The 13,179-nt window shown below is 40.6% G+C and overlaps 1 protein-coding gene across 12 annotated transcripts in view; it reads right to left on the reverse strand.

Annotated features, from left to right (window-relative positions):
• NEK10 (NIMA related kinase 10) overlaps positions 1–13,179 on the reverse strand; it is a 239,037-nt gene that overhangs the window by 171,543 nt on the left and 54,315 nt on the right. For all 12 annotated transcript variants that reach the window (XR_013447948.1, XM_078072515.1, XM_078072551.1 and 9 more), the window contains exons 13-19: positions 10,855–10,994; positions 9,169–9,230; positions 7,091–7,168; positions 5,198–5,262; positions 3,737–3,839; positions 3,514–3,642; positions 2,842–2,979 (exon numbers count right to left, since the gene is read on the reverse strand). Coding sequence is in view for 11 of the 12 variants with exons in the window: in XM_078072515.1 (XP_077928641.1) it covers positions 2,842–2,979; positions 3,514–3,642; positions 3,737–3,839; positions 5,198–5,262; positions 7,091–7,168; positions 9,169–9,230; positions 10,855–10,994 (715 nt within the window). In the remaining variant the exon portion in view is untranslated. The remainder of the gene's footprint in view (positions 1–2,841; positions 2,980–3,513; positions 3,643–3,736; positions 3,840–5,197; positions 5,263–7,090; positions 7,169–9,168; positions 9,231–10,854; positions 10,995–13,179) is intronic.

A 13,179-nucleotide genomic window follows, 5' to 3' on the forward strand; every position in this document is an offset into this window, starting at 1 on the left:
TTGAATATAATTGAAAACAACACAGAAATTATTGCATTCATATTTATCTATAAAATTAAGCATTTCAAGATATCATCTAATTGAGATTTGAGATTTTTATCATGACTCTTATTATTTGCTACCTACAAAACTAATCTGAAAATAGCAATCTCCCATATAGCCTTATCAATTAGAATTAAAAACTGATTGTACTTTATCCCCTAATTCAACTAAAACAGAGAACTGTAGAACTCAAAGTAACCTGAAGAATTCATTTAGCGCTCCCCATCCCACCACTACACACACATTGCAAAGATAAGAAAACTGCAATGAAGCAATTTATGTTGAATAGGTACACCATTGCCTCTTACCTCTCCCTGCTACTTAAATATTCATATATACTGTTTATGTCTATTCACACTTGGTGTCTTTCTATGTTCTCCAAAATGGTTAGTATGAAATTGAAAGAATCTAAGCATTACTAACTCCATTTACATTATAATAACAGTTGGCAAGGACTCCCTTCTTGGCCAAACTTTAGTCAGGCTTCTCGGAGCTCTCTTCTTGACTAGGCTTCATGCTTGGCCTGCCTGGTTTTATCAAGAATCCTGCCAAGCCAGGTTAGCAAGAATCTCTCCACTCTTCATATCCAATCAAGTTCCTCATCAACCCATCTTTGACAGCTAATGAAGTCCTTCCGAGTAATTTTCCATCTAGGCACCCCCTCACCCAGCCTCTTGGTTGTAAATCACTAGCTATTGTTGTTGTCTTCAGAGTTGAGTTCAATCTCTCTCCCCTGTTGTAATTCCTATTGCAGTAGTCTTGAATGAAGTTTTCCTTGCCATGTGTAAGAAGTATTCAGTTCTTTGGCCTAAATTTACCTCAGGATATTACACAGAAATTCTACTTTTTCAAAACTTTCCTTTCCTATAAGAATACTAAAATTTTTATAGTTGCTTATTTATAATTTAAGTTTCTAGGCAAATTGAAATTTATTCTATCTCAGAATAGTTGACATTACATTTATAAATGGCTTGCATCTCTTTCTGGTCTCTTTTCTTGCCTTTTTGAAGGGGAGTCTGGTAACTGTCCACCAAAAACCTCCCTTCCCATTCCTCCATTGCAATTGAGTTCGGGTGGAACATGGCTTCCCAGTCAGAGAGTACATCTCTCAGCCTGCCTTGCAGCCCTGAGAGGGACTGTCACTAAGTTCTCACCAAGTGAATGTAAGGGGAAACACGTGTGCTCCTGTGTCTGAGTCCTAAACACTGGGAACACCTCCCCCACCATGCTCTACCTTTTTCACCTTGGATGTGAACGTGCCTGTGGCAGTTTCAACCAAGCGGATGCAGACAATGGCCTAGAGGTAGCAGAGCAGTAAGGGAGAAAGAACCCACATTCCCAAATGATTGCATGGAACAGAGAGCACCACCAGCTTGGTCCACTCACTCTAGGATTGTCACATGAAAGAGAAATAGCTCACTGCATTGTCAAGCCTCTTGTTTAGGCCAATGGATATGGAGCCTCTTTCTTACTGCAGCTTAGTCTCATTCTTAACAAACCCACTCTCCTTTCCTAGTTCCATTTCTGCCACTTGTGTCTGCCATCACCTCCTCCTTTTAGACCTCTAAATGTTATTATCCTTTCCTGTGGTTCAGTCCCCTCTTAAGAGTGCAACTGTACAATTCTGAGTTTTCTCTAAGTCCAAACACATGCCTCTTATATGTCCCCACCCTGATACTTTCTTCTCTTAGAAAACATGCTAATACAAGGTCTACCTCATCAACTATCAAGTGGCCAGTAGATTTTAAACAATACAGGACCAGGTAAGCAACAGGACCATATTCTAAGCCTAGCTCACTGGCCAGGACTATATCCAGATCAGGGTTCAAATGAAGCTACTCGATCAGCTTGCAGCAAAAGCCATGCTCTAGCCTTGTGCTACAGTGAAACAGCATACTGCTGAGTATCAGAGTATCCTACGCGGGAGTGGACACTAACTTCTTCTTCAAGTCCACTCTATTACTATATATGAAACTCAACTATAAAATAAGCTATTAATGATAGTATGTACTGCAATTTATGAATTGAGCTAGAACTATATATTTTGATGAATAAAGATCATTATATTTATTTGGTGATCTTTATGTCCCAGCACAGATGCTATGCAAATTTAACTCATGGAGAACAAAGAGCAGGGAAGCTGGTCACTCTCCACAGGAGTTACAAATGAACAGTACCCATAATGAATGTATAAATAAGGAAAGCTGAAAAAGAAACCCATGTATTCTTGGATCACAAAATCCAATCTCACTTCTCTTCTGACATGTTTATTCTTTCTCCCCAAACAAACCTTCATAATGATAGTTAACTGAGTTGTTACATTATGTCTGAATATTCCACTCATTCCAATAAATAATAACCCATCTTGAAAATCTACTTTTAGATTTAATAAGCTGTACTTGAGGAATGTTAACAGCTTGGTTCCACTTGACAAAAGTCAGGGAACTCTTAGCCATATGCTTATGCATGTAACTAAGTAACCAAATATTCTACAACATAATGAGAAGGAAATGGATACGCTTGCGATGAAAAAAGAAGGGTGTTTCATATATGCGGCACTCTGCTGTAAACCCAAACATTCTGCACCCCAACCGCTGATATAAACTCCAGAAAGTCTTTCTATGGTTCAATGTCAAGCCTTCAGAAAAATATCTAACCAAAATATTATCACCTCAATATCAATTATTATAAACAGAACCAGTTCTTAAACAGCATGGACAAGAATAGCACAAGAACTCTACTTTCTTTTAATGACACTTAGTTAAGGAACGTATCTTCATAAACAAGAAAAACGTTTACCTGCTCTTTAATTATGGTTAATTCAGAAACAATATTCTTTACACTGCTGTCTCGATCTTTTTTATCCTTTCCAAATGCTGGGTTGTGTAAATTGACCTCTTTCATTGCTAAAAGATTTTGACCACTACGCTTTCTAACCTAAAATAAAAACAAAACATAAGATAATAATAATAAATAATAATGATGGGGTGGGGGTAGAAAGAAGGAAAAAAAAAGAGATCGATTAATAAGTCACATGATTAAAACAAGTAATCTAAATAATCTACAAAAGTAACAGAATTTTTAAAATTTTTGTCTGTATGTACACTAAGCTCAGCTCAAAAAACTGGTATCTCCTGGGTCAGTCTGCACTATCCGGTAGGATTTTCCTGGGTAAATATAGAAAACTCTGGTATGAATTTAGAGAAAGTCTCATGCACTGGGACAAGCCACTTTGACTATTTTTTTTGTGAGACATTAACAACGGCTTTTGTCTTCAAAGATTAGTGACACATTTCTAGAGCTGAGATAAGATAACATCAGGACAGCTATTTGATGGGCAAAAACAATCATTCTAATTTCTATCTATTTTTCAATAACGAGGGCTCTAACCCAGTTGCGTGGGTGTGTGCAAGTGGGACATCTGGTTTGCTTCGGAATATCAGAAATATTTTTCCCCAAGGGCAAAGTCACCTTGTAGACACAGCCAAAAGCTCCACTTCCAAGATGATCCAAAATCGCATAGTTGCCTATGTATTTCGAAGGAGCTTTATTCTGATTAATGCTTTCAAGATTTTCAGCAATTTGCTTCAGTTCATCCTCCTAAACAAAAAAATAAAAAGGAAATGGGCACTATGATAATTTCCATTCCTGACCACATACCAGCCTACCCAAATATTTAAAACTCAGGGCTTACCACTAACAAATTCAACTTTGATACCAATTCTTCATAGGCACTGATATCACGAACATAATGTCCTATATCGATGAAGATCTCAAACAAGTCGGTGGGGAAAAGTCTACAGGGAAAACATACACAGACACTTCATGTAGGGCTTGGTAACTGTTGCTCATTCCTTCCCTTTGGGATCTAGCTCACTCACAGATTAATTACATTAAATAAACTCAACTTCCTTAGGTTATCAACAAAGTGGGGGCAAATAGTACTCACCAGCTTATCTCACAAAAATGAACTAGAACTACAGGTCTTAAGGGATCATGAAAAGCAAGCAGAGAGGAAAGTTTTTAGAGATGTGGTGTACAACATTGTGCTTAGAGTTGACAATACTGTGCTGTACACTTAAACATTTATTAAGAGGGCAGATCTCATGTTATGACACAGATTATACAAAGACCTTATTTGTAAGATATTTGGAGGTACAGGCATTAAGCATTTTGGAAAGGAATGTTTATGGGGTGTTTATGGAGTGATGAACGCTTTCAAAAACGCCGTTTGATTCCGTCCTCATATTAACCCTCGGAGGTAAATACTAACCCCATTTTTAAATGTTTTATGAAAATAAAATAAAAATACAGGTCAATAAAAAAATGAAGAGATTTATGCATCATTTGCAGGGTACTGGTTTCAAGGGCTTAGTAAAATCATTAAGTCCATAAAAATGGATGGTTTAGGGCCTTGAAATAAAAGGTTATAATAACTTTACTTCCTTTTCTTCCCTCAAATTCAAACATCATTTGTAAATGAAGTAGCAACATAAAATGCTCCAATGCTTCAGAACAAAACACATTATATTAACTCAAGTTCTTATTTCTACTCCGCCTTATATCAATAGAATTCTAGTAAGAACTTGGGCCTAGGATTTTGGCCAGCCTGGCCAACCCAGGGGCATGCAGACCACACGCGTAGGTAACTAGTGTTTGCTTCCCAAGGGGCTGATTTTTCTGTCACACTCACCAGCACAGCCTCCTGACCTAAGAACACCTAGCCTCCTCCCCATCAAATGAGCTCCTGCCCTATGAAGGACACCCTGAAAATACTTCTTTTTCCACTGATACAGAGGAAATGACTAGACCAACTTTGGAATTTCTGAATGCGTGAGAACAAGCACATATTTTTATGTCATCCATTTAAAATGTTAACGTCCAAAAAAATGAAAACTAAAACCCATAGCAGTCACAGTAATTAAGAATTGTATTGATAGAGTGATTTATTCCCTTTCTTCATCATTTAGTTCACTTTCAGTGTTAAGATATCACCAGGGTAAGTCAGTCTTATTATCTGTGGATTCTAAGAAATCTGAAAACACATGCTTTGCATACTGATGCATTCTTCTCTTACTGTTTGCATCTAAATCAGGTATGTGAAAACAGTTCAATGTCATGATCACTGGTCACTTAAATTTCTCTAAGCTCCTACCTTTTAAAGAGTGGTCTGTTTCTTTCCATACTGAAGAGAAACCTCAAGGCTCTGAACGCATAACACTGGAAAATAAAAGGGTGCGTGATTCTCAAAGGTAGCTCAGCAAATTAAAACACTGCAAGGATAAAATTATCATGAACTAAACATTAAAGTGACTTTACTGTGAGTGGCTGACCTCCATGGGAGCCAAAGGTTATGACTAAAGACAAAAACCATCAATACCTGGGGTAGGTCTCATATTTTTAAAAAGCATATCCTAGGAGGTTAGCCTCGTTCCACTCAGTACTTGTCATTAATTCCTTTCTAGAAAGTACAAGATGAACACAGAGACCAGAAATAAAATTCCTACTCTGAGAAAACCAAATGTCCAGAGATTTTCAGGAGCTCAAGGTTTATTTTGTTTCTAGCTTGCTATGTATGCCTCAATATTTATATGGCTTCTATGAGAAAATAAACACTCGAAATGATAACATATAAAAATAGCCACAGGCACACTGGACTCAAACTTGACAAATTGGTCTCTTGAGTAAAGAGTCTTAAGCGTTTCCCAAATAGAACAATCTACAGTAGAACTACTCCCGGGAACACTCAAAAAGAGGCCTGTGAGACTTTACTAAAGAAAAATAAACATCTAAATGTCTGTGACTTGCAGTGCCAAGAAAAAAAACAGAGAGCCCCCAGCCTGCAGTCGGTCCTGTACACAGGCCACCACGGGGGTGATCGGGGTCTGCTGAACTGGGATCTGGAATCATTCCATAAAATTAGTGGTCTGAACACCGAAGGGTCCCAAATAAAATTGCCCAGGGAAGCAGGCAGATGACACAATGACATGACGGAGCCTGGTGGAGGGTGGTGGAGGCAGTGAGAAAGTGCAGGATGCAAACGTCCCTCAAAAATCATTTCAATGTGAATTTTTAGAAACCCTCTACTGGCTTAACAAAATGCATCTGCAAGGTGGATTTGACTTCTTCTCTTGTCCAGCATCACATCATGCCTCTGTGGTGCACCAAAGAAATTAAGTCCCGCACCTGTACGTTGTCATGGGTAGCTCTCTAAAACCTCTGCCTGCCAGCCCACGGATACCACCAAAACTTCTCTGCTCATTTTCTCTCTCATTCGGGGTGACAGCCCTTCGATTGGATTGGAGGTAAACATGGTTTCTTACTTCCTCTCTAAATGACTTGGGGGAAAAGAATGAGCTGCAAGTCCTGCAAAGGCTTACTTTCAATCTGATTTTATCTTTCCAGTATCTTCAGGGACACTGGCCCCCTGATGCCCACTCTTTAAAACAGCACGCAGGAGCCTGCAATAATGTGCACCCCTCTTGCCTGCAAGGCCTCATCTCCCTCCTCCGTCCACACACCCCAGCTCCGCTGGGCGGCCGAAGCACACTCTAAGCTGCCTGGCTCTCGCACTTCGCACATGGTGTTTCCTCTGTGCGGAATGCTCTTCCACCCTGTAGCAGATGCCATGGCTGCCCCACTCACACCCCTTTAGCGACTTGGCGAGTCTCTTCTCGTCCACCAAGATCCATTTTACAGGCTTTCCTTTGTAAAGATGAAATGTTACCAACTGTGGTCCATGCTTAAAGATGGAATATAATTTTCCTCTTACAGTTTTCTGATACATAAGCATTGTTTTGAAAAAAAATAGAACCTACCGATAAGCAAAGAAATACATAAATAAAATCACCTGATCCCCCCACCCCCACCCAGAGAAACCACTGTTAAGCCCTTTATTTTGTTTTGACAGCATTTGTTTTCATGCCAGCCTCCCGCACCTGATATTTTTCCTCCCAGTCAGTACGGAGACTGGGAGGGAATTCATATTCTCAAAGTTTCCCCAGATTTCAGTAACTCGATACGGAAGAACAATGGACATGCTTATTACCTGTAATAGATTCGTTTTTGCTGCATTCTTTTGTTTGTTTGGTAAAATTAATTTTGCTATTGTATATACACCATTTTCCTGGAAGAATAAAGAGCACATGTTATCCTTGACCACTGCCAATGCCAGAGAGACACACAAACACAATGAAGCAACTACACAACCTCAAAAATTAGTATTTGAGAAGAAATGTTCGTAGAATTTTAGAACTCTGTGTAAGTAGACAGGAGAATAGTAAATATATCAATGTAATACTAAAGACTACAACCACACTCTTAAAATTTCAACTGTCTTTAAAGATGATAAGTAATAAAGCATATCAATTTAAAGTCATTTAAATACTTTAAAAAGGAGTAGGGGATAAAAAAGGCCTGAGTAAAGGGATCCAAATATCTTTGTACTTTGCATTTTAAATGTCTAACTATGAAATATAATCTCTCCCTTTACAGTTTGGTAATTAAACAATACACATAGATAAATTATTGTAGAAAAGAACATAGAAAAAATAAAAGAAACAAGAGTAATAATAGATTTAGAAAATGAAAGTTATGCATGGAAGTCCAGAAAGTTATCCTTCTAGACTTACTCTGATACTCTAATATATACACAGCAGAGTGAACAAAAAGTGCTAACTTATTGCTACTTTTCTATTATCAAATATTTGATTTACTGAACTCTACTATACATGGGCTTTTATAACTGTGAACAGCTTTACCTGCCTTTCTGCATTTAGTCTTTATAGCTATTCTGTGAATTAGCCTATAATTTCCCTGCTTTACATATGACAAAACCAAATCTTAGAGAGACTAAGTCATTTTTCCAATGGCCGAACCGCCAGGAAATGATAGTAGGAAATGAATCTCAACCTGGCCAAGTCCAGATGCCCTGCTCTGCCACTACCCCCTGATTTGCTGAGCTTCCCCTCAGGCCTTTAATCATTGATGATCTGATCTCTTACGACATTTTATGTATTTATGTATTTTGAAGTTGAAGTTGGATATATTGTATGCTACTTCCATATATTGCTGTATATGTAATGGATTGATTAATGAATTATGCTTTGTGAAAATGGTTTCTTGGCAATAAATATGTTGTTGGTGTGTGTTTCAGTCATCTCTAGCTGAATAACCTGATACACTCTTTTTTTAAATTTTTTTAAAAAATATTTTTTTAAGATTTTATTTATTTATTTTACAGGGAGACACAGTGAGAGAGGGACCACAAGCACGGGGAGTGGGAGAGGGAGAAGCAGGCTTCCCACCGAGCAGGGAGCCCCATGCGGGGCTCCATCCCAGGACCCTGGGATCATGACCTGAGCCGAAGGCAGACGCTTAACAATTGAGCCACCCGGGTGCCCCTAACCTGATATACTCTTAATTCAAATGACTACTATCCTCAACCCATGGTATACTATATGTCCAGGATTAAAGCTATTCAAAATAGCTTTTTTAAAAAAAAGAGATAAAATGAAAAAGAGTACACATGATATAGGGAAGAGACACCAGAGGTTAACCACAGGGCTGGTCCTTCTAAGCCAAGTGAGGTAAAAGAAGGACAAGACTATAAAATGGAATTCTAGGGACACCTAGCTGGCTCAGTCGGAAGAGCATGTGACTCCTGATCTCGGGGTTTTGAGTTTGAGCCCCATGTTGGGTGTAGAGATTACTTAAAAATAAAATGTTAAAAAGGCTTAAAAAATTAGGGACGCCTGGGTAGCTCAGTTGGTTAAGCGTCTGCCTTTGGCTCGGGTCATGATCCCAGAGTCCTGGGATCGAGCTCCACATCGGGCTCCCTGCTCAGCGGGAAGCCTGCTTCTCCCTCTCCCACTCCCCTGCTTGTGTTCCCTCTCTCTCTCTGACAAATAAATAAATAAAATCTTAATTTAAAAAAAGTTTAAAAAATTAAAAAATAAAAGAGACTATAAAATGGAATTCTAGAACTTAAATAAGACATATTAAAATATCTTAAAATCACATCATGGGATCCCAAAAGCTGTGTTCTGGGCTACACAGTTCGCCTGAGGTGGGGTCCGTGAGTGCTGACGTGGTCTGCAGCCGGAGCCCGGAGAGCAGCGTTCTCACCTGGACCACCTGGTGGGCGTTGGTGTCGTTGAGCACCAGCTCGGTGAGGGCGGCACAGCAGGCTGGAAGGAAAACCACCAGATGATCGTGTCTGTCATCACTGACCGCGCTCTACACTGTTCCGTCAATACTCGGGCTCCGCAGGGAATTCTGTGACAGAGCCACTCCTCCAAACACAGTACCTTTCCCTGCGACACAGCTCTGGGGGGAGGGAAACTGACTCGCAGTGGTGTCTAACTCTGCTCTTCACGTAATTCATGTGCGTCTACACCCCTCCACAGCCTTTTGTTGAGCACTTACTGTGTACCGGGAAGCAGCTTCATTATAATCCCCAGGGCCCAACAGGTGCCTGGCACTTGGCAGGTGCTCAGTAAACACATCTACAATGGTTGGATACATGAGTACTTTAAATATATGATCCAAAGTATCGGGGCGCCTGGGTGGCTCAGTCGTTAAGCGTCTGCCTTCGGCTCAGGTCATGATCCCAGGGTCCTGGGATCGAGCCCTGCATCGGGCTCCGGCTTGGAGGGAAGCCTGCTTCTACCTCTCCCACTCACCCTGCTTGTGTTCCCTCTCTCGCTGTCTCTCTCTCTCTGTGCCAAATAAATAAATAAAATCTTTTAAAAAAATTAAACAAAAAAACACAAAGTATCCCTTGTAATCAGAGGATGTACCATGACTACCAGTTTTACTGATGAGAAAACTGAGGTTCACAGAGACCGACAGACTAGGCCACAGAACTTAGTAAGTGGAAGAGGCCAGAAGTCCAACTGCAGTCTGCTAGCTGTTAAATCCCACACCCTGAGCACCACCCTTCCTGCCTCCTCATGGTCACCGTGGCAGCTTCTGGTGACGTTCTGTACGGAGCTGCTTCTTGTCCGACCAGAAATGTGCTGGATCCTACAGCACAGAGCACCTGTAAAGGGTACTACCATTTTATGGGGCCCTTGCGCTGGCCCTGCACTGTGCTTCAGGCATTACATATATCTTCATATACTCCTGCCTGCCTGCCCTCCTGCGGGCCGCCCCCAGTGCCTCTCTGCCCCCCTCCTGTGTCTGTGAAAGGGCGCCCACCTCGGTCGGCAGCACCAAAGCCCCCACTCGTCCCAAAGGGCAGGTGCCCTTTTGTGAACCTTGTTCAGGGTTGTGCCAAACTGCCAAAAACGTGGGCATACATCCCTGTTCCTGCTTTTGTGTGGCAAGAGAGGCTCTGTCTTCTCTTTAGGTGCTCACATGGAGTAAGGAAGGTGCTCCCTTGTTCCCAGGGGAATGGATGTGTGCATTGTAGAATCTCTCTGAAGGAGGGTGCCCTGAGATCTAGAAAACATAGGAACCATGATTCTGGCCACAAAGCAAGCTGAATTCTCTAATCCAGCTTTTCCAGTAATGAAGCTACTATTCTGCTCTCTTTATGCCTGACTTCTATGCTGATTTCTCAATGTGTTCAGAATGTGAAAGGGAGAGAAAAGTCTGTGGTATCACTAACCTGCAGGCCCAACACAAGTCCCGGGAGGTTTCAGACACTTACATGGATTTAACTTCACAGTTTTTAAACTTACAAATTGTGCCTACTTCATATTATCATACATAACAGAGAATAACAAATTATTATCATCATCACAGAACATAATAAAACCTATGCTAAACATTATCAAATAGCAAAACATAATAATACGATATAAATACCTGCTTGAAGGGAAAAAATATTTTCTTGTATTTCCCGAGGGCTTAAATCTTCTGACAAATGAAGCTGCTGGATTCTGCCTGCTGCATTTGCACTAGACAGGCTGCCAATGGAAGAACGATCGGAAACAAAATTTCTGTCTCTGAAAAAGAAAAGTGAATACACAATTTATCACTTTTCCCTCATGGTCAGTGCTTTCTGGGTCCTGTTTAAGAAATGTTTGCCTCCCCCAGGCCATGAAGTTTTCTCCTATGTTATCTTTATTGTTTCACCTTCCAATCCACCTACAGTAGATTTCTGTGTGTGGTGTGAGGCAGGGGTCCCTTCTTTCCTTCCTTTTTTTCTTCCTTCCTCCCTCCCTTCCTTCCTTTCCCCTCTCTCCCTCCCTCCCTCCCTTCCTTCCTGCCTTCCTGCCTTCCTTCCCTCCTGCTTCTTTCTCTGGTTACTGAACTAACTCCAGCACTAGTTATTGAAAATTCTGTCATTTCCCCACAGCTCCACATGCCCACCTTTGTTTTTTTGTTTTGTTTTAAGATTTTATTTTTAAGTAATCTCTACACCCAACGTGGGGGGCTAGAAACCCAAGATCAAGAGTTGCATGCTCTACTGACTGAGCCAGCCAGGAGCGCCCCCTGCTCCTCCCCCACCTCTGTTTTTGAACTCTATTCTGCTGCTATCAATTCACCTGACTATATGTCAGTCTTCCTCATGCTGAGTTTTCTTTTTCCAAGCAATTCTAGTCTTTCCTTATTTTGGTAAAGATCTCTTCTCTTATATTTTTGAATTTTTTAAAGAAGATTTTATTGATTTATTTGAGAGAGAGGGCACACAAGTCAGGGGCGGGGAGGAGCTGAGGGAGAGGGAGAAACAGACTCCCCGCTGAGTGGGGAGCCAGATTTGGGGCTCAATGCGGGGCTCGATCCCAGGACCCTGAGATCATGACCTGAGCTGAAGGCAGACGCTTAACCGACTGAGCCCCCTATGCAACCCTACCTTTGAATTTTTTTATCCTTTTGCTTTATTCTCTCACTAGGATATCAGTTATCCACAGGTTGAAAACTCATCTTCTGCAAGCCATATCCTTCACTTTCTAATGGTTCTCATTCCTTTGTGTTTTTCCTCCACATTATGTGCAATTTTTTCAAGTGTGCCCTTCCTTGTATTAATTCCAGTTTCTGTTTGGTACTCTGATGAATGTCTCAGTTCTGTGGATTATTCAGTCCTTGCCTTTCTTCCTAGCTCTGTAATCTCCACCTTCCCTTTTTTGTAGTCCTAGCATCTCATCTTTAATCTCAGGTCATAAATGTCATGTTCTATTTAATATCTTTGATAAAATAAAGCACTTGTTTTCTGTTTACTCAAGGTAGCATCTTCCACAATAGCTTCTTCATGTCTTTTATCTGTTTTGTTCCTTTTTGTTTAATGCAGCTACTATATTTTTTCATTTCTTTATTTTTTATGGCAACAGCTCTATCTTGATTTCTTTGTGCCTAAATATTACATAGATGGAGTCTCCTTGGCTTCCTTCCCATGTCATCTGGGCCCACTAGTGCCCTTCCTTCAGTTAGCTTTGGGAAGGTAATGGAGCTAGGTCTAGGGATAGTCACAACTGGTGATCTTATCTGTCAACCAAATTATGTTAAACTCAAATTTTAGAAATCACTCCCCCTACTCGAGTCTATAGGCCTTCAGGAACTGTTCTGGAGCTTATGATTGTAGGTGAATGGGCACAAACAGATTTCCTGGAAACTGCCTTGACAATAATCCCTGGTCCTACTCATGCCAGCAGACAGCCTGGCAACCTCCACCCCTTGTACCAGCTCCAGGCAGCCCTGGGGCAGGCACAAGCTCTGGAGAGATATTGTTTACCCAGCTGGGGTAATAAATTCTCCCAGAGCGCTGAGACATATTTAACATAGAATAAGTGTTGACATATATCATTTTCCCAGGAAAGAGTTTTCTAACATTGCACCAGAGAAATGGACTGGCCAACTGACTCTTTAGATGTGAAAGAACTCGTTTCTCTCAAGGATGGTTACATCTTGAGCAAAAGAGGAAAACTGGTGCCTTGTATTAAACTTAATCCTACGTGGTAAAACAGTAGGTTTTATCTCTTAAGTACTGCTTAAGCATCACAGAATTTAATGTTATCATCAAGAAAATAACTGTTCTCCAAAAGGGCAACCCATAGCTGTTGGAATAGGTGTATCGACCACTGCCATCAGCATCACCATCAGCATCCTAAAAAAGCAAGCAAAAAAAAATAAAAACAAAAACAAAAAACTTTTGCTAAATGTTCAAGGAGCTAGCTTATTATGCCACAGTAC

Source organism: Halichoerus grypus, chromosome 1 (genome assembly GCF_964656455.1).
Source record: "Halichoerus grypus chromosome 1, mHalGry1.hap1.1, whole genome shotgun sequence".
In the NCBI taxonomy this organism is placed as follows: domain Eukaryota; kingdom Metazoa; phylum Chordata; class Mammalia; order Carnivora; family Phocidae; genus Halichoerus; species Halichoerus grypus.